This window comes from Nerophis ophidion, linkage group LG08 (genome assembly GCF_033978795.1).
Source record: "Nerophis ophidion isolate RoL-2023_Sa linkage group LG08, RoL_Noph_v1.0, whole genome shotgun sequence".
NCBI lineage: Eukaryota > Metazoa > Chordata > Actinopteri > Syngnathiformes > Syngnathidae > Nerophis > Nerophis ophidion.
Window position 1 is genome coordinate 8,370,039 of NC_084618.1, and position 23,764 is coordinate 8,393,802.

At 37.8% G+C, this 23,764-nt stretch overlaps 1 protein-coding gene across 3 annotated transcripts in view; it reads left to right on the forward strand.

Moving 5' to 3' along the window:
• Nucleotides 1–812: 812 nt before the first annotated feature.
• The window catches only part of LOC133557262 (cadherin-related family member 1), a 36,857-nt gene continuing 13,905 nt past the window's right edge, over nt 813–23,764 (forward strand). The window contains exons 1-14 of one of the 3 annotated variants that reach the window (XM_061907603.1): nt 813–1,044; nt 1,278–1,397; nt 1,579–1,724; nt 1,802–1,852; nt 8,117–8,206; nt 8,290–8,376; nt 15,433–15,549; nt 18,353–18,496; nt 18,585–18,663; nt 18,736–18,836; nt 18,905–19,108; nt 19,185–19,337; nt 19,433–19,597; nt 19,703–19,770. In XM_061907603.1, the coding sequence (XP_061763587.1) occupies nt 984–1,044; nt 1,278–1,397; nt 1,579–1,724; nt 1,802–1,852; nt 8,117–8,206; nt 8,290–8,376; nt 15,433–15,549; nt 18,353–18,496; nt 18,585–18,663; nt 18,736–18,836; nt 18,905–19,108; nt 19,185–19,337; nt 19,433–19,597; nt 19,703–19,770 (1,586 nt within the window). In that variant the 5' untranslated portion in view covers nt 813–983. The remainder of the gene's footprint in view (nt 1,045–1,277; nt 1,398–1,578; nt 1,725–1,801; nt 1,853–8,116; nt 8,207–8,289; nt 8,377–15,432; nt 15,550–18,352; nt 18,497–18,584; nt 18,664–18,735; nt 18,837–18,904; nt 19,109–19,184; nt 19,338–19,432; nt 19,598–19,702; nt 19,771–23,764) is intronic. The other 2 variants (XM_061907600.1, XM_061907601.1) reach the window with 2 other exon arrangements.

Below are 23,764 nucleotides of genomic sequence, written 5' to 3' on the forward strand. Positions count from 1 at the left end.
TTTAATTATGATCATGATTTCTGGTTATGTTAGGCTAGCAGAGATGCCTTGCTGGCCCTGATGGCACACCACTGTATTTAGGTCAATTTTCATGATATTTGGCGTTTAACAGGGGATGCCGTTTTATTGGTCAATTCTGTGACTCCGCCTTCAATTACGTTTCCGCGGAAATGCCTTTTAGTTTAGTTTAGGGGTTTTTGATTAGGCATACAAGTGCTGTGTCAAATAAAAAGTAGCAACTGTGGTGAGATCCACGCTTCTAGTAGACGTTAGGGCTGGGCAATATATCGAATATACTCGATATATCGCGGGTTTGTCACCGATATAGAAAATGACGATATTGTGATATTCACGTATACATTCTCACGCAGTTGCTTTTAGCTGTGGGCATTACATTACAGGCGTTTAGTGGACAGAATGGAGCGAATTTTAGCGATATTACGGAGATGAAAAGAAGGCCGTTTTAGCAACGCTTTTAATGTGTGCCTCAAAGGAGAGAGTTGGATCGAAGATAATACCCAGATTCTTTACCGTGTCGCCTTGTTTAATTGTTTGGTTGTCAAATGTTAGAGTTGTATTATTAAATAGAGGTCGGTGTCTAGCAGGACCGATAATCAGAATTTCCGTTTTATTGGCGTTGATGTAACGTTCGATTGTAGGTCTTGAGCTGCCATTGCCAGAAAAATGGTAAATTTACTGCAAAGCAGGTTTTTTTTTTTTACTTGGATTTAACACATATGCAAAGGTGTGAGCGCCACATCCGTCTTGTGCGAACCGTCTTCCAGGATGAATCCGAGCTGCAGTGTAGTAGGTAGAAGACTGCGGAGGGAAGGGATGCGTCACTGGATTAGTGCCTTGTGAGTCTCAGCCTCTTCTTCTTCCTTCTTTCTGAGCTGCTTGGAGAAGGGCACGACACTCGCAGAGCTCGCCACCCTCAAAGAAGCCTTCCACATGAGCCAGCCGGGCCTCGCCTCCTCTCCGGGATGAAGCAAGAGAAACAAATGTCTCCGTTCACCTTCGTCCTTCTGCTCCACTTCAGCACGGGTAAGGTTTGTTTTGTTTTTGTCTTCGTGCGTGGATAAGACTTCTTAGACGCTTAATCCTCCAGGGAAGAGACCACATTAGTGCACCGCTCTCTACACTGACAGTACTTTGTATTTAAATGTGAATTCTTGGACTACTTCACACACCTTTCCTCCCTGTTGTCCTTCTCCCCTATTATTTATATTCAGCAAGGAAGTTCATTAAAAATACTGATGTCATGTTATTTGTACTAGTTTCACATTTGGATTCTCACAAAGGGTTATCGGACTATGCCCCGTATTTTTACGACAACGGACCCAGCAGTACGAACGGGAACATGGCTTTGTTCAGCATCTCCGAAGATACACCAGTCGGTGAGTCACATTAGAACATCCAGTAATATGTTTTGATCAAGCCTACTGTAAAATTACCCTAGTGGTTCTGAAACTGAAGCTAAGCACTGGTAAAATACCTTATATGTGCTCTGAATTGACCTGCCAATCAAAACATTTCCAGTTCAAAAACATCATCTTTGCCCGAATGATTCCCGCACAGGAACGCAGATTTACATCCTCAATGGCACAGATCCAGAAGAAGATCCCATACAATACGGTCTGACGTTTGAAAAGGGCTCCAAAGAGTATTTTAAGGTTGAGCCCAATTTGGGAAATGTGACCCTGGTTCTGGAGCTGGACAGAGAGGTGAGGAGACCCTCAACTCTTTCAGTAGTTTTGTTCGAAATATGCCATCATTTGAACAAGTTTAACTACTTTTGCAGGAACAACACGAGATTTCGGTGCTCGTCAGCATTACAGACGGCCGGAACAAAGTGAGTGGTTATAAATCATTCAATAGTTCTAAGATAGCGAGAGCGACATACAAAAAAAACGTGAAGAATAGTTTGAGTCATACCAAAGACTATAAAAATGGGAGTCATTACCTCCCTGTTTAGCACTAAACATCAAGGGTTGGAATTGGGGGTTGAATCACCAAAAATTATTCCCGGGCGTGCCCACTGCTGCTGCCCACTGCTCCCCTCTCCTCCCAGGATGGGTCAAATGCAGAGAATAATTTCGCCACAACTAGTGTGGGTGTGACAATCATTGGTACTTGAACTTTTATAACATATTGGGCCTGATTTACTAAGATCGAAATTGCATGTGCTAAACAGCGTCTGAAACCGGTATAGCTCGGTTGGTAGAGCGGCCGTGCCAGCAATTTGAAGGTTGCAGGTTCGATCCCCGCTTCCACCATCCTAGTCACTGCCGTTGTGTCCTTCGGCAAGACACTTTACCCACCTGCTCCCAGTGCCACCCACACTGGTTTCAATGTAACTTAGATATTGGGGTTCACTATGTAAAGTGCTTTGAGTCACTAGAGAAAAAGCGCTATATAAATACATGTATCCATCCATTTTCTAGCGCTTATTCCCTTTTGGGGTCGCGGGGGGCGCTGGCGCCTATCTCAGCTACAATCGGGCGGAAGGCGGGGTACACCCTGGACAAGTCGCCACCTCATCACAGGGCCAACACAGATAGACAGACAACATTCACACTCACATTCACACACTTTAGTGTTGCCAATCAACCTATCCCCAGGTGCATGTCTTTGGAAGTGGGAGGAAGCCGGAGTACCCGGAGGGAACCCACGCATTCACGGGGAGAACATGCAAACTCCACACAGAAAGATCCCGAGCCTGGATTTGAACCCAGGACTGCAGGACCTTCGTATTGTGAGGCAGACGCACTAACCCCTCTGCCACCGTGAAGCCTGATTTACTAAGATCAAAATTGCATGTGCTAAACAGCGTCTGAAACCGGTATAGCTCGGTTGGTAGAGCGGCCGTGCCAGCAATTTGGAGGTTGCAGGTTCGATCCCCGCTTCCGCCATCCTAGTCACTGCCGTTGTGTCCTTGGGCAAGACACTTTACCCACCTGCTCCCAGTGCCACCCGCACTGGTTTCAATGTAACTTAGATATTGGGGTTCACTATGTAAAGTGCTTTGAGTCACTAGAAAAAAAGCACTATGTAAAAAATAAAAAAGTATATAAAATTGTGTGTACTATTAGAGGGCGTGTTGCGTGCAATCTACCCACATTGCACGTGCTATTCATAACTGGTCCAGCCTTTCTTGTATGAGGTTTTTGTGCGTACCATGGAGCCTCTCATCCTAACTGCAGTGTTTTGCTATCAAACAAGCAGCAGACGTATGCCACTTTTTAATGGTGGGTTATAGGAGCAGTTCGGTGCATTCACAATGAAACCCACTTTTTTGTGCGCTGCAGAGGCGCTCACGGGACTGTGCTCAAGACGCAAAAAAGATGAATACTTCAAGGAGGTTTTTTTTTTCGTATAGGGCAGGGGTCACCAGGTAGCCCGTAAGGACCAGATGAGTCGCCCGCTGGCCTGTTCTAAAAATAGCTCAAATAGCAGCACTTACCAGTGAGCTGCCTCTGTTTTTTTAAATTGTATTTATTTACTAGCAAGCTGGACTCGCTTTGCTCGACATTTTTGATTCGAAGAGAGACAAAACTCAAATAGAATTTGAAAATCCAAGAAAATATTTGAAAGACTCGGTCTTCACTTGTTTAAATAAATTCGTTTATTTTTTTTTACTTTGCTTCTTATAACTTTCAGAAAGACAATTTTAGAGAAAAAATACAACCTTAAAAATGATTTTAGGATTTTTAAACACATATACCTTTTTACCTTTTAAATTCCTTCCTCTTTTTTCCTGACAATTTAAATTAATGTTCAAGTATTTTTTATTTTTTTATTGTAAAGAATAGTAAATACATTTTAATTTAATTCTTAATTTTAGCTTCTCTGCAATGAGGTGGCGACTTGTCCAGGGTGTACCCCGCCTTCCGCCCGATTGTAGCTGAGATAGGCACCAGCGATTCCCAAGGGGAATAAGCGGTAGAAAATGGATGGATGGATGGATTTTAGCTTCTGTTTTTTCGACAAAGAATATTTGTGAAATATTTCTTCAAATTTATGATTAAAATTTAAAAAAAATATTCTGGCAAATCTAGAAAATCTGTAGAATCAAATTCAAATATTATTTCAAAGTGGATTTTAACCTATTTAAAACACGTCATCAAAATTTTAAAAGTAATCTTAATCAGGAAAAATTACTAACGATGTTCCATAATTTTTTTTTTTTTTTTTTTTTTCAAAAAGATTCGAATTAGCTAGTTTTTCTCTTAATTTTTTTCGGTTGAATTTTGAATTTTAAAGAGTCGAAATTGAAGATAAACTAAGTTTCAAAATTTAATTTTCTTTTTTTTTCGTGTTTTCTCCTCTTTTAAACCGTTCAATTAAGTGTTTTTTCATCATTTATTCTATACAAAAAAACTTCCGTAAAAGGAAAAAAAATGGAATGACAGACAGAATTTTTTTTTTTTTTTTTTATATATATAGAGATTTATTTATTAAAAGTAAATTGAGCAAATTGGCTATTTCTAGCAATTTATTTAAGTGTGTATCAAACTGGTAGCCCTTCGTATAAATCAGTACCCAAGAAGTAGCTCTTGGTTTCAAAAAGGTTGGTGACCCCTGATATAGGGGATAAGGTAATAATATATATTCTAAATGAAAAAAACAAACGCCATTAAGAAAACGCCAGCAGACACCAAAACCTTTTAAATTCCTTCCTCTTTTTTCCTGACAATTTAAATTAATGTTCAAGTATTTTTTTTTTTATTGTAAAGAATAGTAAATACATTTTAATTTAATTCTTCATTTTAGCTTCTCTGCAATGAGGTGGCGACTTGTCCAGGGTGTACCCTGCCTTTCGCCCGATTGTAGCTGAGATAGGCACCGCAATTCCCAAGGGGAATAAGCGGTAGGAAATGGATGGATGGATGGATTTTAGCTTCTGTTTTTTTGACAAAGAATATTTGTGAAATATTTCTTCAAATTTATGATTAAAATAAAAAAAAAATATTCTGGCAAATCTAGAAAATCTGTAGAATCAAATTCAAATATTATTTCAAAGTGGATTTTAACCTATTTAAAACACGTCATCAAAATTCTAAAAGTAATCTTAATCAGGAAAAATTGCTAACGATGTTTCATAAATTATTATTATTTTTTTTTTCAAAAAGATTCGAATTAGCTAGTTTTTCACTTCATTTTTTTCGGTTGAATTTTGAATTGTAAAAAGTTGAAATTGAAGATAAACTAAGTTTCAAAATTTAATTTAAATTTTTTTTTCGTGTTTTCTCCTCTTTTAAACCGTTCAATTAAGTATTTTTTTCATCATTTATTCTCTACAAAAAACCTTCCGTAAAAGGAAAAAAAAATACACCAGAAAAAAACGTTGTTTTTATATATATATAGAGATTTATTTATTAAAAGTAAATTGAGCAAATTGGCTATTTCTAGCAATTTATTTAAGTGTGTATCAAACTGGTAGCCCTTCATATTAATCAGTACCCAAGAAGTAGCTCTTGGTTTCAAAAAGGTTGGTGACACCTGATATAGAGGGGGGGGGGTTGCCCACATCTGAGGTCCTCTCCAAGGTTTCTCATAGTCAGCATTGTCACTGGCGTCCCACTGAATGTGAATTCTCCCTGCCCACTGGGTGTGAGTTTTCCTTGCCCTTTTGTGGGTTCTTCCGAGGATGTTGTAGTCGTAATGATTTGTGCAGTCCTTTGAGACATTTGTGATTTGGGGCTATATAAATAAACATTGATTGATATAGGGGATAAGGTAATAATATATATTCTAAATGAAAAAACAAACGCCATTAAGAAAACGCCAGCAGACACCAAAACGCTTCAATTGAATTTGTTTTAATACGGCCCTTACACAGCATGCAGCTATAAAATTAGAAAAGGTTGTTGCTGTATAGACAATATGTGTAATATGTATTTATTTATGACAGAGCATGCAAAAAGGTTGAAACACAGACACACACATTCTCTGTTCCTCGTATGAGCACCGATCCTGCAGCCGTGTGGGTAACCGTGTCAGTTAGAGGTGCTACATAAAACGCTAAATAGTCGCCGCAAAACGCTGATGAGTTTTAACAAATCACATCGCGCGTGCTGCAGCTTCTCCTCCGAGTATTGTGGGCATATATTCTGCATATTAATGAACACGGAGATGCAAAATAGATTTCACGCCTTATTCTGATCACCTGACAGGTCGCAATCCACTTTGCACACATTAAGTAGACCATCTTTGCGTGTGCTATTAAGTTTGCACGTTTTAGTACACGCAACCCTTTAGTAAATGAGGCCCTTTGTGCATTAAAGATGCTAAAACCAATCCAATGTAGGTCAATAATGTGTGAATGTGGATTAAATAACCTACTCAGTGGCCTAGTAGTTAGAGTGTCCGCCCTGAGATCGGTAGGTTGTGAGTTCAAACCCCGGCCGAGTCATACCAAAGACTATAAAAATTACCCATTACATTCCTGCTTGGCACTCAGCATCAAAGGTCGGAATTGGGGGTTAAAACACCAAAAATGATTCCCGGGCGTGGCCACCGCTGCTGCCCACTGCTCCCCTCACCTCCCAGGGGGTGAACAAGGGGATGGGTCACATGCAGAGGACAAATTTCACCACACCTATTGTGTGTGTGTGTGATTGACAATCATTGGTACTTTAACTTTAACTTAAATGATGAGTCCTCAGTTCACAATGTCCATTATTATCATTATTGATATATGCTAAGCTACAATAAAAGCACCAACAGTATATTTGTGTTTATTGCGACCCCAAAAAGGGAATAAGCGGTAGAAAATGGATGGATGGATGGTGACACGGAAAATTGGTGTAGAGCAGGGGTCACCAACCTTTTTGGAACAAAGAGCTACTTCTTGGGTACCAGTTTGATGCACACTTAAATAAATTGATGCACACTTAAATAAATTGCCAGAAATAGCCAATTTGCTCAGTTTACCTTTAATAAATAAATATATATATATTAAAAAAATGGGTATTTCTGTCTGTCATTCCGTCGTACATTTTTTTTTCTTTTACGGCAGGTTTTTTGTAAAGAATAAATGATGAAAAAAACACTTAATTGAACGGTTTAAAAGAGGAAAAAACACGGAAAAAATGAAAATTCAATTTTGAAACATAGTTTATCTTCAATTTCGACTCTTTAAAATTCAAAATTCAACCGAGAAAAATGAAGAGGAAAAACTAACTAATTCGAATCTTTTTGAAAAAATTAAAAAAAGAATTTATGGAACATCGTTAGTAATTTTTCCTGATTAAGATTAATTTTAGAAGTTTGATGACATGTTTTAAATAGGTTAAAATCCAATCTGCACTTTGTTAGAATATATAACAAATTGGACCAAGCTATATTTCAAACAAAGTCAAATCATTATTTCTTATAGATTTTCCAGAACAAAATTTTTAAAAGAAATTCAAAAAGACTTTCAAATAAGATTTAAATTTGATTCCACAGATTTTCTAGATTTGCCAGAATATTTTTTTTGAATTTTAATCATAATAAATTTGAAGAAATATTTCACAAATATTCTTCGTCGAAAAAACAGAAGCTAAAATGAAGAATTCATCTATAATGTGTTTATTATTTATTACAATAATAAAAATAAAAAATACTTGAACATTTAGTTTAATTTTCAGGAAAGAAGAGAAAGGAATTTAAAAGGTAAAAAGGTATATGTGTTTAAAAATCCTAAAATCATTTTTAAGGTTGTATTTTTTTCTCCAAAATTTTCCTTCTGAAAGTTATAAGAAGCAAAGTAAAAAAAAATATTAATTTATTCAAACAAGTGAAGACCAAGTCTTTAAAATATTTTCTTGGATTTTCAAATTCTATTTGAGTTTTGTCTCTCTTAGAATTAAAAATGTCGAGCAAAGTGAGACCAGCTTGCTAGTAAATAAATAAAATTTAAAAATTGGAGGCAGCTCACTGGTAAGTGCTGCTATTTGAGCTATTTTTAGAACAGGCCAGCGGGCGACTCATCTGGTCCTTACGGGCACCGCATTGCTGACCCCCGGTGTAGCGTCTAATGACATATTTAATTAACAATGGATCAGCTTTATTTTTACAGTAGTTACAAACAAGCCGTAGGCTAAAATTGAGCCCTTTGTTGTGTTTCCAGGTGGTTGAAACAGCTAGAGTGTTTGTCACTGACACCAACGATGAAACTCCTGAATTCCAGAACCTGCCTTTTATTGTTAATATCCCAGAGGTACGGCAGAGCCTACTGGCATTGACACAAACCCAATTTTGGAAAAGAAAACCCCTCGATGGTCTGGGATATGTTCTTTTTAGGATGCCTTGGCAGGGAGCAGCGTCTACAGAGTCCGGGCGCTGGATAAAGACATGGGTTCAGGAGGCAGCATCTCCTATTACCTCCAGGTGAACCTCAATCTTTTAATGTTATGCAGAGGATGCGGCCCTCGTGACGTTTTAAGCTGCTTTTTTCATTTGAATTAATAGAATCCAAGGCTGCTCCAGTTTGCAGAACAAAATGGTGAATTTGAGCATGATCCTTTTTTTTTCTGTCGCCTTTATCAGTTGTCAGAAATACTAAAAGGGTTCTTTTTGAGTTTGGGCTTTCAGTTTCTCGGTTAAGGAGTGTGGAGAAAGGATGGATGGATTTGATTAATCTCATACACACTTCCAAGAATCGTGAATGTGGTAGAGAAAGTGGTCCTGTGTGGTTTCAGACAGCTATGGGCAATTGAGCTCCTGTTTGAAGACTAGAACAATGGTGAAATAAAAGGTTGGGTTTGCAAGAACTTGGCAAGGATATGGGAGCTCATTTGTAGGAATCTTACTTGAATCCCAGTTACTATATGACTGGGACATGTTCAGTAGAATGTTGTCTAGATCAGTGTTTGAGCCAAGGCACATTTTTTGCCTTGAAACCACCAGCAGAAATCATTAAAAAACGAAACTCAGTTGACAGTAAAAAGTCGTTGTCGCAATTGTTGGATATGACTTCAAACCATAACCATCAACATAGCTCTTGTCTCAAAGTTGGTCACGACCTGTCACATCAAGCCGTGACTTATTTTGAGTTGTTTGCTGTTTTCCTGTGTGTAGTGCTTTAGTTCTTGTCTTGCGCTCCTATTTAGGTGGCTTTTTGTCTTTTTTTTTGGTATTTTTCTGTACCAATTTCATGTCTTCCTTTGAGCGATATTCTGCGCATCTACTTTGTTTTGGCAATCAAGAATATTTTAACTGTTTTTATCCTTCTTTGTGGAGACATTGTTGATTGTCATGTCATGTTCGGATGTACATTGTGGACGCCGTCTTTGCTCCACAGTAAGTCTTTGCTGTCGTCCAGCATTCTGTTTTTGTTTACTTTGTAGACAGTTCAGTTTTAGTTTCGTTCTGCATAGCCTTCCCTAAGCTTTAATGCCTTTTCCTAGGGGCACTCATCTTTTGTCTATTTTTGGTTTGAGCATAAGACACCTTTTTACCTTCACGCCTGTTGTTTCCGACATCTACAAAGCAATTAGCTACCGGCTGCTACCTACTGATATAGAAGAATATTACACGGTTACTCTGCCGAGCTCTCGACAGCACCGACACTCAACAACAATACATCATTTACAGACTATAATTACTGGTTTGCGAAAAATATTTTTAACCCAAATAGGTGAAATTACATAATCTCCCAAGGCACACCAGACTGTATCTCACAGCACACTAGTGACAATGCCTGGTTGAAAAACACTGGTCTAGATGAGTGATTCGTATTTGGTGGGTCACAACTGTTTTCAGTGAGTCACAATTATTTGCCTTGGTGAAAAACAGAACCAATCTTGTCCTTTTATTTTGGATTTTAATTTTTTTTTTTAATCTGGCACGGTGTTGCCTATTAAAACTTCTTAAGGTGGCGACGACGCTCTGTTATGCTATTTAAACCCTAACAAAGTTTCTTAGTTTACTGCTTTTGAGACTGAATTTTCCAGTCCTGCCTTAGTGTTTGCTTTTATGTATGTTATGCTTCTTATGTATTAGCTGTTTAAGTGCAAGGTATATTTTAATTGTCTATTGCAGTGGTTCTCAAATGGGGGTACGCGTACCCCTGGGGGTAATTGAAGGTATGCCAATGGGTACGGGAGATTTTTTTTAAATATTCAAAAAATAGCAACAATTCAAAAATCCTTTATAAATATATTTTTTGAATAATACTTCAACAAAATATGAATGTAAGTTCATAAACTGTGAAAAGAAATGCAACAATGCAATATTCAGTGTTGACAGCTAGATTTTTTTGTGGACATGTTCCGTAAATATTGATGTTGAAGATTTCTTTTTTTTGTGAAGAAATGTTTAGAATTAAGTTCATGAATCCAAATGGATCTCTATTACAATCCCCAAAGAGGACACTTTAAGTTGATGATTACTTCTACGTGTAGAAATCTTTATTCATAATTGAATGACTTGTTTATTTTTCAACAAGTTCTTAGTTATTTTTACATATTTTTTTCCAAATAGTTAAAGAAAGACCACTACAAATGAGCAATATATTGCACTATTATACAATTTAATAAATCAGAAACTGATGACATAGTGCTGTATTTTACTTCTTTATCTCTTTTTTTCAACCAAAAATGCTTTGCTCTGATTAGGGCGTACTTGAATTAAAAAAATGTTCACAGGGCGTACATCACTGAAAAAATGTTGAGAACCAATGGTCTATTCAGTTGTCGAATTTGAAGATGTTAGACACGTGCATTGTAATATTGCTGATGCTAACTTAATTGCTAATGCATTTATGGGATTTTTAATGTAAATTAACATCGAGGGAGCGTATTTGTTTAAATTAATTTTGTCAAAGGCCTATAACGTAAAAGCTCTCATATAGAAGTCAACTGCAGCCTTTATTGAGAACCTGTTATCCGTCTGTTGAGTAACAAGCAAAGACCAAACATTTCTAGGAGCAGAATAGAAGTTATTTTGTTAAAATAATTTAGTTTGTGGATGAAAAATGTTAAGAACAAATGTCATATTCAATCTTCAATAATACTTAATTTTTAGACTTGAAAGATTATTGGTGGTCATTTCGTCCACGCAACAAGACAATTCATTGATATTTGACAATTTTACCATATTTTTCGGACCTCAGAGCGCATTTAAAATCCTTAAAATTTCTCAAAAATCGCCAGTGCACCTAACAGTATAACTTGGTGCCCCTATGACTGTGTGTATTAATTCTAGTTGTGCTGAGCGACCTTGAAACAATTTTATTTGGTGCACGATGTATTGATAAGTGTTACCAGTAGATGGCGGTCACACACAAGAGATACATGTCGACTGCAGATTGACGCCTGTTCAATAAATGACGCAAGTAATGGTAAGCAAGAAACACCAAAATGTTGCTGTTTCATTGAGAATGTAGAACATTACACACGGCGCTCAAAAATCTGTCAAAAATGTTATAGTACAACTTTGGTAAACTGTGAAGCTACACTGCATGACGGATTGTCGGAGAATTACGGTTAATGTAGTCAGACGTACTGTGCGTCAACATACGGGTATTATTATGGTGTGTGTGTAAGGACCCCAAAATAACACCTATTTGGAGACATACTATCTGCCGTTTTGTTTCGCAATATTATGTAAAATTAACTTTTTTTTACTTATTGGTACTGTCACGCCAAATTTCTTCTCCCTACAACCCCCCCATTTACTTCCGGGGTCATGATTAATACAGACGTTTTGTTAACGCCATATTATAAAAATATAACGCTATATTATAAAAATACAGACGTTTTGTTAACGCTATATTCTAAAAAAAATTAAAAAACAATTTACAAACACAACTGTGGGATGACATAAGAGGAAACGTGACCCTGGAAGTAAATGCGTCATCCCATAGCTTGTGTTTGTAAATTGTTTTTAAATTTTTTTTATAATATAGCGTTAACAAAACGTCTGTATTTTTATAATATAGCGTTATATTTTTATAATATAGCGTTAACAAAACGTCTGTATTAATCATGACCCCGGAAGTAAATGGGGGGGGGAGGTTTTTGTAGGGGCGAAGAAATTTGGCGTGACAGTACCTGTTGTGTATTATGGATTTGCATAAATCCCGAAAACTTGCGTGCGTTCACCATTGTAGTCCGTGCCGTGGCCAATAAGCTCCTTTGTTTTCTCTCTCTTCTTGTGGGGCACTCATCCTCCACTGTTGCCATTCCTAATATAAAGTAGCAAACATAATCTGTCAGTAGACTCCATCTGGAAGGGCTAAAAGCTACAACACAGATGACGGTGAGAAGACGCTGTTGAAGTAGAGCCACGTAATAAGGACCGCTCACAAAATGGTGCATCCTGAAGAGATAGTCAGACATATTGTATGGAACATATTGACCAAAGAACCACCATTACATTTCACAAGGAAGTGTTTTAAATCTAGAAAAAACTAAAAATATGACCCCTTTAAGACGCCTTATAATTCTGTGCGCCTGTTGTTATGAATTAGACACTAATAGACCCATTCATAGACAGTGCGTAGAGCTAGGCAATAGAAACCAAAACTGATATATCGGTATTTTTAGGCCAACTGGCTATATATAATTAATACCGGTATACTAAACAAAACGTGCAAAGTGCTTAAGGTTGCCTGTGTATTTCACGGCTGGATAAGCAAAGTTGAGATTACGCCGATTATTATTGTTGTATATCGGAACGTAACATGTCGCTTATTCTTATAATGTAATACAATAGTTTTATATATTAGTTAGCAGTTACTATGTCATAGCAGTTTTTGTTAATTTTGTTCATTAGTGTTAGGTTTACAGCCTCATGCTTGTGTTCGGGATAGATGCAGCTTCTACTCGCTCACTGGGGTAAAGGCCGCTGGCTGTTCGGTTTGAAACTGCTCTTCAGCCGCTTGTCGCTATACTACGTTAGTCTGCCTGGGCCACGGGGAGAGCCAATTTCAAATCGAGGAGTAGCTAAACATTTGACACACCCAGCGAGCAGCATAGAGGAGCATTCGTTAGCTGCTGTGCTAAGTCGCTAACAGAACTGAACAACATAAACAGATGAGATTAGTTATAAAATTGCTACAAGGAGAGGTATATGTTCTCAAGCAAATTGGTGTATGTTTAAATAAACTCATTAGCCAAATGCAGTCGGTGACCAAACCCTTGCATTACTCGGGAGTTGAGAAGCCGCCATATTATTTTGAAAAGTTTGTTGTGTTGTGTCATTGTGCTTCAGAGAAGCCGATGTAAACACGCAAGGGGGCGGTGTTGAGCCAGTGGCAATGCAAACGGCCGTGACAAAAGCAAATCAAAATATACCAGTATGGCGGTATTGTTTCAAATATATATATCTTTCTAAAATATTCTGGTATTAAGTATAATGTTGGTGTACCACCCAGCCCTAACAGTGCGCCTTATGATCCGGTGCGACCTATGGTTTGAAAAATATGGTCATTTAAAAGATTTCGGCAACTTGGATACCACAGCCAAACTCGTTGAAAACCACTAAAGGGACCTGTTCTTTGTGGGCCGTGGCTCTTTTCCTATTAGAAACATAATTTTTGCGAATTAATCTAGTCGTTTGAGTTAAAGATAAAAAACTGATTGCCACTCGTTTTGCGAGTCATTTTTACTCACGTTGTGACGGTTAGCTGGCATCGTGGTGCGGGTTTCTTCTCTCAAGGATGCAGTCGGATATGGACACAGCGTGTAGGTAGGAAATGAAAATGTATTTACACTAACAAAACAGACTAAGAACAGAAAAACTTGCACAAGGCACTAAAAACAAAACAAACAGAACCAGCATGGGAGCTAGAAGGAACTAAAATTGCTAGCATGTGAGCTAGGGAACAAACAAAGGAATAGCGTGGAAGCTAACAAGTACAAAACAGCTCTTTACCACAATCGGGAATCAGCGTCGTCACCTGTTGCATGGAACAGAAACCAGAATGCGAGGTCGAATGAACAGAAAGGGCAGGCTTAAATAAGTGATAATCACGAGGCAGGTGCGCGTAAAAAACAAGATGCAGGTGACACTAATGCGTGGCTATGGCAACGTAAACAAACAGGAAGTGCCGCCAGGAACCAAGGAAGACAAACATTAACACGATGTGATACAAAACGGAACCAAAACCAGATTGTGACATGATCCGCTGCGTATCACAATAAATTTCAACATCATGCATATGTTTTTTTTTAATTCAGGCGTTTAATTAAGACGAAAACACCAATTAAAAGCCTAGAACTTTCAGACATGTAAAACAAATATATGGAGTACTAAAATTTGAGTTTTTATTCGCCGCAAACCACGAATATTACTGAGAAATTTAGAAATACTAACATTTGCTGGGCATGGTAATGCCGGATTCGTTCTTCCGTGGATGCGGTCGGGCAAAAACACAGCGTATGGTAAGAAATGAAGATATACTAACTAATAAAAACAGACAAGGAAATAGAAAAACTGGCACAAGGGCACAAAAGGCAAAACAAAAACTACTAGCATGAGAGCTAGGGATAAACTAAGCGTAGCGCGAAAGCTAGCGAGTAAATACATACAAATAGCAGTCGTCACTTTTTGCGTGAAAGCACATTAGGATATGAGAAAGAATGAACAAAAAGGGTTGGCTTAAATAAGGAGAGTAATCAAGAGAAACAGGTGTGCGTAAACGGCGAGTAGCAGGTGGAACTAATGTGAGACCATGGTGACAGAACAAACAGGAACTAAGTAAGTCAAACATAAACAGAGTATGACACAAAAACGGAACAAAACTAGAATATGTGATGATCCGGGCAGCGGATCATGACAAACACATTCTTAAAACATTTCACTTTGTGTGTAGTGAATAACTTTTCGGGTTGCTACTTGTAATTAAAGGGTGACGGTGGGTCCTGCAGTCCAACCAGTACCAACAATGCCTGATATTCAACTCATTTATTATTTAAGACATGTAAGGGGCTAAATTTTTCTGCTGGAAAACTCTTGGTTGGCTTTAGAAATAAGTTAATGACTTACGGTATGTCAAGTAGGATGTCATTCATGATACAGTTAGAAATACTCAGTAGTGCGCAAGTCTGGTTGTGATGATAGATGCATTGGGTTGTATAAATGATCCCTGGGACGAGGGTTATCATGCTTTTATTTGCATGAGCATAAACTTCCTTGCTGTATGAGTTTGCAAAATATCTCATGGTTGAGCTAACATCTAGGAGAGGGGTCATGTGGCTTGGAACCAAATAAAGGACATTTGAGCGATTGAATAGCGTGTGCGAGAGAAAAGGATTAACCTCAAATGAGCAGTTGGAAAATGGATTAAAAAATGTAATTACATTTGAGCACCGTATGGAACGCTTAATGATGGCTTATGTTTGCTTGAGTCCAGCAGCCAACAATGTGAGGGACAAATTTTCAAAGCTGAAGGGAAAGTAAACAGACTTGAACCATTTCTGAGCCTGTTTCCTTTGTCAGCCGTCGCCAAACGCCAAGTTCACCATCGACGGCAACAGTGGCATCCTGAGGGTGAAACCTGGAACCACGCTAGACTATGAGACCACGCCTACGCATTTTGTGACAGTGGTCGCCAAGGTGAGAGATCACTGTTGCTCTGCCTACATAGAATCGAAGGTTTTAGATTAATACACTCTACAATTAATCAAATATAGTAACATTGCATTTTTGTAATCAACTAAGGACAGGTTTTGTCAATCGTTACTGTACTAACTGCTAGGGATGTTAACAACAGACCGATGCGACCGAATATCTAGTTACAGTTCCACTTTGCCGGTTACAGCCCCCTCAATCGGTAAGGTTCAGTTGTGAATCTTTAGGTTAATCAAGTGCAACCACATAAACCGGTTATCGTGCCAAACTAGAAATCAGTTGACATTTACTGTACCAACTGCTAGGGATGTTAACAACAAACCGATGCGACCAAATATCTAGTTCCAGTTCCACTTTGCCGGTTACAGCCCCTTCAATCGATAAGGTTAAATTGTGAATCTTTAGGTTAATCAAGTGCAACCACATAAACCGGTTATCGTGCCAAACTAGAAATCAGTTGACGTTTTTTGTCATGCAAAACTAGAAATCAGTTGACGTTTTTTGTCTTTAAAACGACACTAGAGCCTGGGATGTTTGTGTAAAGTGTCAAGCAAATTGAATAGACGTAGATACACGGTCCGGGTGTCGCGCAAGACTAGTATTCAGTCGACAGTTTATCTTTAAAACAACGCGAGAGTCTCGGTTGTCCGCCAAATAATTACCCACAAGATACGTAACGTCAACACCACAGACCGTCTCCGTCCTGCACTATCCGTCAATATTGTACCATCCCAAGTAATGGTGGCTCGGACAGATTCTCAGTTTGTCTTTCTTTAGTCCCCAAAAAGCAATGATCTCGTACAAAGGGCTCAACCTCCGTGTCTTGCTTTCTTTTACAGCAACCTTCCTTTCCCCTTTCAACTCGACAACACACGTCACTTCCCATCTTTGTACCGGAAGTCCCACCCCCCAGGCAACCTATAGGCGTCTGTGGCGACACTGACTTGAGTTTAACTCGTGGAAAATAAATATATTGGACATGTGAAATGTGCTTGCCTTTTTACTTTATTTCACACAGATGTTGTGTTTGAAAAATTTGAAAAATACCGGAAAGCTTTCACTTTTATAGAATGTGCTTTTTCTTTATATTTGAATATGAATGTGCCCATATGGTTATTTCAATGGCATTGAACTGATCAGTTGTTTTAGAATATCGGCCTCTCGTCCGAGCAATTTTAATCAGTTCATGCTCATAGACATAGCTTGGACAGATCTAATCGGACTGCTTGGTGTTGAGGTCCTAACCATTTATTCTCAAATACGAGGAGGAGCGTATTTGCACAAGAAGGAATCATTTTGTTCTTTTGTGGTGTAAAAACAAATGTCCATCAACAAATGTTAACCATAGAATGAAATTGTTCATACACCGTATTGAATCTTATTGAATTGTTCATACACTAAATCGAATTGTATCAAATCGTTCATACACTAATCAAATTGCATCTAATTGTTCTTTTCTATAAATATATATTTTCTTTTAAAAATCATTGTAACCCATTCATCGAGATGTGTATCAAATTGTGCGGATAGGCAATTATATCATCCGCATCACCAAAATCGTCATCCACCCGAACCGTACCCGCCCGCTGAATTACATCAGAGGTTGGCCACCTTTCCCACTCATAGAACTATTTAAACCTGTTTCACAGAGCAATGTAGTCAATTGGAGCCGCTAACATTCTCGCAACTATTCAAAAGCGTTCATCCTGATGACAAGAATATGGGCGTGCTGTGAAGCCATTGCCTTTGACACCTTCAACAACATGTATGAACCGATTGTTGGTCCAGCAACATGTTGTGTGCAGCTTCTGCAATCACACGTATGAGATTGAAAGGCATACTGGGTGATACAGAGTACACTGATGGTTGTGATATAAACAACTTTAACACTTACTAATATGCGCCACGCTATGAAGCCACACAACAGTAACACAACATAAACGCAACACAACTAATACCCATAATCCTTTGTATTCATGACAAATCCTGAATATATTTTACACCCCCGCACCCCCAACCCCGCCCACCTTACCGACGCACGGGGGTGGATTTGGGGTGTATAAAATAGTCAGGAAGTGTCATGAATACAAAGGATTATGGGTATTTGTTGTGTTGCGTTTATGTTGTGTTACTGTGAGGATGTTCTCCCGAAATGTGTTTGTCGTTCTTAATTGGTGTGGCTTCAAAGCGTGGGGCATATTACTAAGAGTGTTAAAATTGTTTATATCACAACCATTAGTGTACTCTGTGTCACCCTGTATGCCTTGCAGTCGTGTGCGTGTTGCCGCGGAAGCCACACACATCATGATGCTGGACTGACAAGCAGATCGTGTATGATGTAGAAGGCGACAAAGCCAATGGCTTCATAGCACGCACTAATATTTAATATCTGGGTGACTGCCGGCAGTCATTCAAGAGAATAATAGCGACTCCTATTGACTTCTTCGCTTTATGACACAGGTCTTAAATGACTCTTTGAATGGCAAAGGATACCGATCCCAGAACCATGCATATAAAATATTTCCGGATGGTTCAACCGCCACCCGCCCGAATCCAATTAAAATCTATTTTTTCGTCATGTCAACCGCCCGACCCGCGGTTTACCCGCGGACTCCGCGGATGACACTGCAAACCGCGCATCTCTAATCCCTACTAACTGCTGAATTCACTTTGTAATCAACTACCTCTGACTTATTCGAAATTGGCCTTAAGAAGAATCTTTAAAAATAATCTTGATTAAATTCCGCAATCCAGACTCCACTCTCTTGACTATTTGTGTTTCTTTTAGGACGGCGGAGGGAAATATAAAGGCAAACATCAGGTTTTGACCTCCACGGCCACCATAACAGTCAACATCCTTGATGCCCAAGACATGCCGCCATTCTTCATAGGAACGCCTTACTTCGGCTACATATACGAAGTCTCCGTTCCTGTAAGTTGAACCTCCACTCTTCCACACATTCCATAATGACAAGTCAAACAATAATAATGCAGAAGTTTGATCTTTCTATATCAACCAGGGCTCTGAAATATTTACTGTATATGCCAGAGATGGGGACCAAGGCATTCCTAACCCCATTTATTACTCAATCATCGATGGTAAGATCGGCCAGAAATGATCATGCACTGAGATGACGCTTATAATAAATAGTACTTGCATATCTGTTTCAGGAAGTGACGGTGTTTTCGACATCAACAGCACAAGTGGTTGCATCACCTTGACAACGCATCCCTCCCTACTGAAAAATGAACTCTACGAAGTCGAAGTCAAGGTAGTTCTTGTAGCTTTAACAGTGATTTCCACATAGCATGTGTTGACCCCTATAATGCTCAAACAAAGGCATCAGAGGTGGGAGCCAACGATCACTTGTTGGACTATGACATCGCCATGGTGACGATCCGAGTGGTGGACCTTAACAACCACCCGCCTACTTTTTATGGCGAGAACGGACCACAGAGCAAGTTTGAGGTCACCATGTACGAGCACCCTCCTGCAGGGGAGATCCTACGCGGATTCAAGATCACGGTCAATGATTCAGATCAGGTTAGTAGATCTGATAAAAGTATTTTGACTAAACATTGACTTGTAATTTTCTTTAAACACATATTTTGACTTTTAGGGGGCAAATGCCAAATTCAAATTAAGACTGGTGGGACCGAGCAGAGTTCTACGAGTGGTTCCCCAGACGGTCCTGAACGAAGCCCAGGTAACCATCATCGTGGAGGACACATCTGGCATCGACTACGAAAAAGGACCGACCCTCTCGTTCAAGGTCAGAACTCATAAGAAAACGACTAATTTCCCAAACTTCCCTAAAGGCACATTAGGAGGTTCCTGTTGTTTTATCATTACGATATGTGTAAACAGCTTTTGGCGGTAGAAATTGACACTCCCGAGCGCTTCAGTGCGACAGCAGATATCGTGATCAACCTGCTGGACACGAACGACAACACCCCCAAATTCACTTCGGAGTATTACATTACCAGGGTCGCGGAAAACTCTCCAGGAGGCTCTAGTGTCGCATCTGTTACGGTAAGATGCCATTTTAGCCCAACCAAAGACTTCCTATTTACTTAATTTTGTCACATATACTGTATCTTGTCTCTGACATTATTATTGTTTTGCTTGCTCCTCCAGGCAAACGATCCAGACTCGGGACCTTGGGGTGAAGTCAAATACTCCATTTATGGATCAGGGTCAGATTTGTAAGTATAAACATAACACAACTTGAGACTTCCTGGTAGTAAAGATCCCGATCCATATTTAGATTCTGCGTAAGGAAGTTAGCAAGGAACAAGTCTGTTTAGGCACAACACAAACAGCCTCGGGCTAAGATGGCTTCAAGATTCCGGCTAATCTTCTAATTGGATTGCAAGGTTAAAAATAGTCAGCGTGGCCCATCTCACGTCGGAGCGAGCCAATTAACATACAGGGTGACAGCTGCAGCCCGAGATGGAGAAGTAAGGAAAGCGCAGCGGCGGGGAGAAAGTGTAAATTTATGCTCGTCAGCAGGCAGCCACTAGAGCTAATTGTGTGAAAGTTTGCGAGCAACTTGTGAGTTATCGCAAGAAATAAAGTGGCAGCAAGCCCGATGTCAAAATGGAAACACAAACCACAGATACCACTGTTATAACTTATGATCTTTAAAACATACTTCTCACAGATGTGTGCATGTATCCTAGTCCAGGTATCAACATATTATTTTGTTAGTTGTGGTTATAATATTACGCATACAAATGGTGACCAAAACAGAAATCTTAATGCAATATAATGTTTTAAAAATCGGTTTTAATACAAAAGTACCTCAACTTAAAAGCTAAATTGATGTTCGTAGCTCGTAACTCAAAACACTCGTATTTCATTTCAACGTTGATCTTTGAAATTAATTGAAATTAACTTAATTGGTACTTGGTCTCTCCATAACAGCACCATTTTAACATGTACCATACCTTTTAACAAAGAAAAACAAATAATTAGATAAAAAAATATTTTATGAAAAACAATAGAATGGAACAGTGGTTCTCAAATGGGGATACGCGTACCACTGGGGGTACTTGAAGGTATGCCAAGGGGTACGTGAGATTTTTTTTAAATATTCTAAAAATAGTAACAATTCAAAAATCCTTTATAAATACATTCATTAGGGGTGTGGGAAAACAATCGATTTGAATACGAATGGAATCGAATACGTTGTGCGATTCAGAATCGATTCTCTTTTTTTTTTTTTTAAATCGATTTTTTTATTTTTTAATCAATCCAACAAACCACCACACAGCAATACCATAACAATACAATCCAATTCCAAAACCAAACCTGACCCAGCAACACTCCAAACTGCAATAAACAGAGCAATTGAGGAGACACAAACACGACACAGAACAAACCAAAAGTAGTGAAACAAAAATGAATATTATCAACAACAGTATCAATATTAGTTATAATTTCAGTTTAGCAGTGATTAAAAATCCCTCATTGACATTATCATTAGACATTTATAAAAAATAAAAAAAGAACAATAGTGTCACAGTGGCTTACACTTGCTTCGCATCTTATAAGCTTGACAACACCCTGTGTCCAATATTTTCACAAAGATAAAATAAGTCATATGTTTGGTTTGTTTAATAGTTCAAACAAATTTACATTATTGCAATCAGTTGATAAAACATTGTCCTTTACAATTATAAAAGCTTTTTTAATAAAAATCTGCTACTCTGCTAGCATGTCAGCAGACTTGGGTAGATCCTGCTGAAATCGTACGTATCGAATGAATACAGAATCGTTTTGAATCGGAAAAATATCGTTTTTTAATCGAGAATCGCGTTGAATCAAAAAAAATCGATATATTATCGAATCGTGACCCCAAGAATTGATATTGAATCGAAACGTGGGACACCCAAAGATTCGCAGCCCTAATATTTATTGAATAATACTTCAACAAAATATGAATGTAAGTTCATAACCTGTGAAAAAAAATACAACAATGCAATATTCAGTGTTGACAACTAGATTTTTTGTGGACGTATTCCATAAATATTGATGTTAAAGATTTATTTTTCTGTGAAGAAATGTTTAGAATTAAGTTCATGAATCCAGATGAGTCTCTATTACAATCCCCAAAGACGGCACTTTAATTTGATGATTACTTCTATGTAGAAATCTTTATTTATAATTGAATCACTTGTTTATTTTTCAACAAGTTTTTAGTTATTTGTATTTCTTTTTATTAGTTATCTTTTTTTCCAAATAGTTCAAGAAAGACCACTACAAATGAGCAGTATTTTGCACTGTTATACAATTTAATAAATCAGAAACTGATGAGATAGTGCTGTATTTTACTCCTTTATCTCTTTTTTTCAACCAAAAATGCTTTGTTCTGATTAAGGGGTACTATTGTCACCGACGTCCCACTGGGTGTGAGTTTTTCCTTGCCCTTATGTGGGCCTACCGAGGATGTGGTAGTGGTTTGTGCAGCCCTTTGAGACACTAGTGATTTAGGGCTATATAAGTAAACATTGATTGATTGATTGAATTAAAAAAAAACTTTCACAGTTGGTACATCACTGATACAACCATCCTTTGTTCTGGAAAAAATTTTAATGAACTTTTGGTAAAAATAGAACAGGAAATGACAGTGCTTAAAAACTGGTTTGATATGAATAAATTATCACTTAATATTGCTAAAACTAAATTTATGATATTTGGTACCAAAACTGAGGTATCTAAGGAAGTAAATATTAAAATAAATGGAGATAAAATTGAGCGTGTCTTTGATACTAAGTTTTTGGGAGTTATAATTGATCATAAATTATCATGGAGACAACATGTAAATTATATAAAAACAAAAATATCAAAAACACTTGGTGTTTTGTATAAAACTAAAGAATTACCTAATTATAATTCTTTGTTAACAATTTATTATACTTTGATACTTCCATACATGACATACTGTGTAGAACTCTGGGGAACCACTTTTAAAACCATAACTAATGATATTGTTTTGCTGCAAAAAAAAGCTGTACGGCTAATAAACAAAGCAGGATATTATGACCATACCCATCCATTATTTGTCAAATCAAAACTTTTGAAATTTCAAGATATTGTTTATTATAAAATAACACAGATAATGTTCAAAGCAAAAATAAATACTCTTCCAGAAGGAATTCAAAAATACTTCTCTCTACAGACCAGCAAATACAATCTAAGAGATGAATCTAAGTTTATTTTACCAAAAGCAAGACTAGTTGTTAAACGTAGATGTTTATCTGTTCTCGGTGTTAATTTGTGGAATTCTGTTGGTAAAGAAATAAAAATGAGTGACTCAGTATTTAATTTCAAAAAGAACATGTCACAATGTATTTTAAAAAGTTATGTGAACTAGAAATGTATGTTTGTTTGGTTAAATGTTGTATTTAGAAGGTATGTATGTTTATCTATTTACAGAAAAGTGTATGTGTGTAGGTACATATTTTTGTATTATTTGTTGGGGGGCAGCCTGAATGTGGATGCTGAATGACTATATTTCTTTTTGTGTTGCAGAATTATTAGAAAAGGTAACTTAATTGAATGTAAAAAATTTATGTTGGGCATATAAGCTTTTTTGCTTCTGCCTGTTTCAGTCATGTTATTCATTTTTGAATCGTGATCTATGTTTGAATATGTTTTTGTTAGACTGAAAATAAACTGAAACTGAACTGAACCACTGGAATAGAAAGTAATATAAACAATACAGTAGTTTATGAAGTAATGTAATGTTAATGTGCAGCAGTTACCCTGAAGCCTTTCAGCTGCTTCTCCGTCAAACACGCCATCAGTAGCTTTTCCATATTTTCATTGATACATTTTTTTTGTCGCCATTTTTGTTGTTAAAAAAAGTTGGCTCCTCTATCTTCACTCTGGTGCCAATTCTGCAAACTAGCACTGATCAGCTTAAACTACAAGTACATAGTGATTATGTCTTTAATTCAGAGACTATAATTTGCTTCTTCTTCTCAGCGCTTTCTTCGTTCCATGGTCGGAAAAACACAATTATGTCGATATCTAGCTATAAGCTATTGTTAGAGAGTAAGACTGGATTGTTTTGGTCATATCCTGTAGGATTCACTCGGACAATCGCTACACCAACTAGCGGAAGGAAGGCTTGTAACTCAAATTCTTGATGGCTGCTTAAAGCAAAACAATTAGCCAATCAAAGTTTACTTA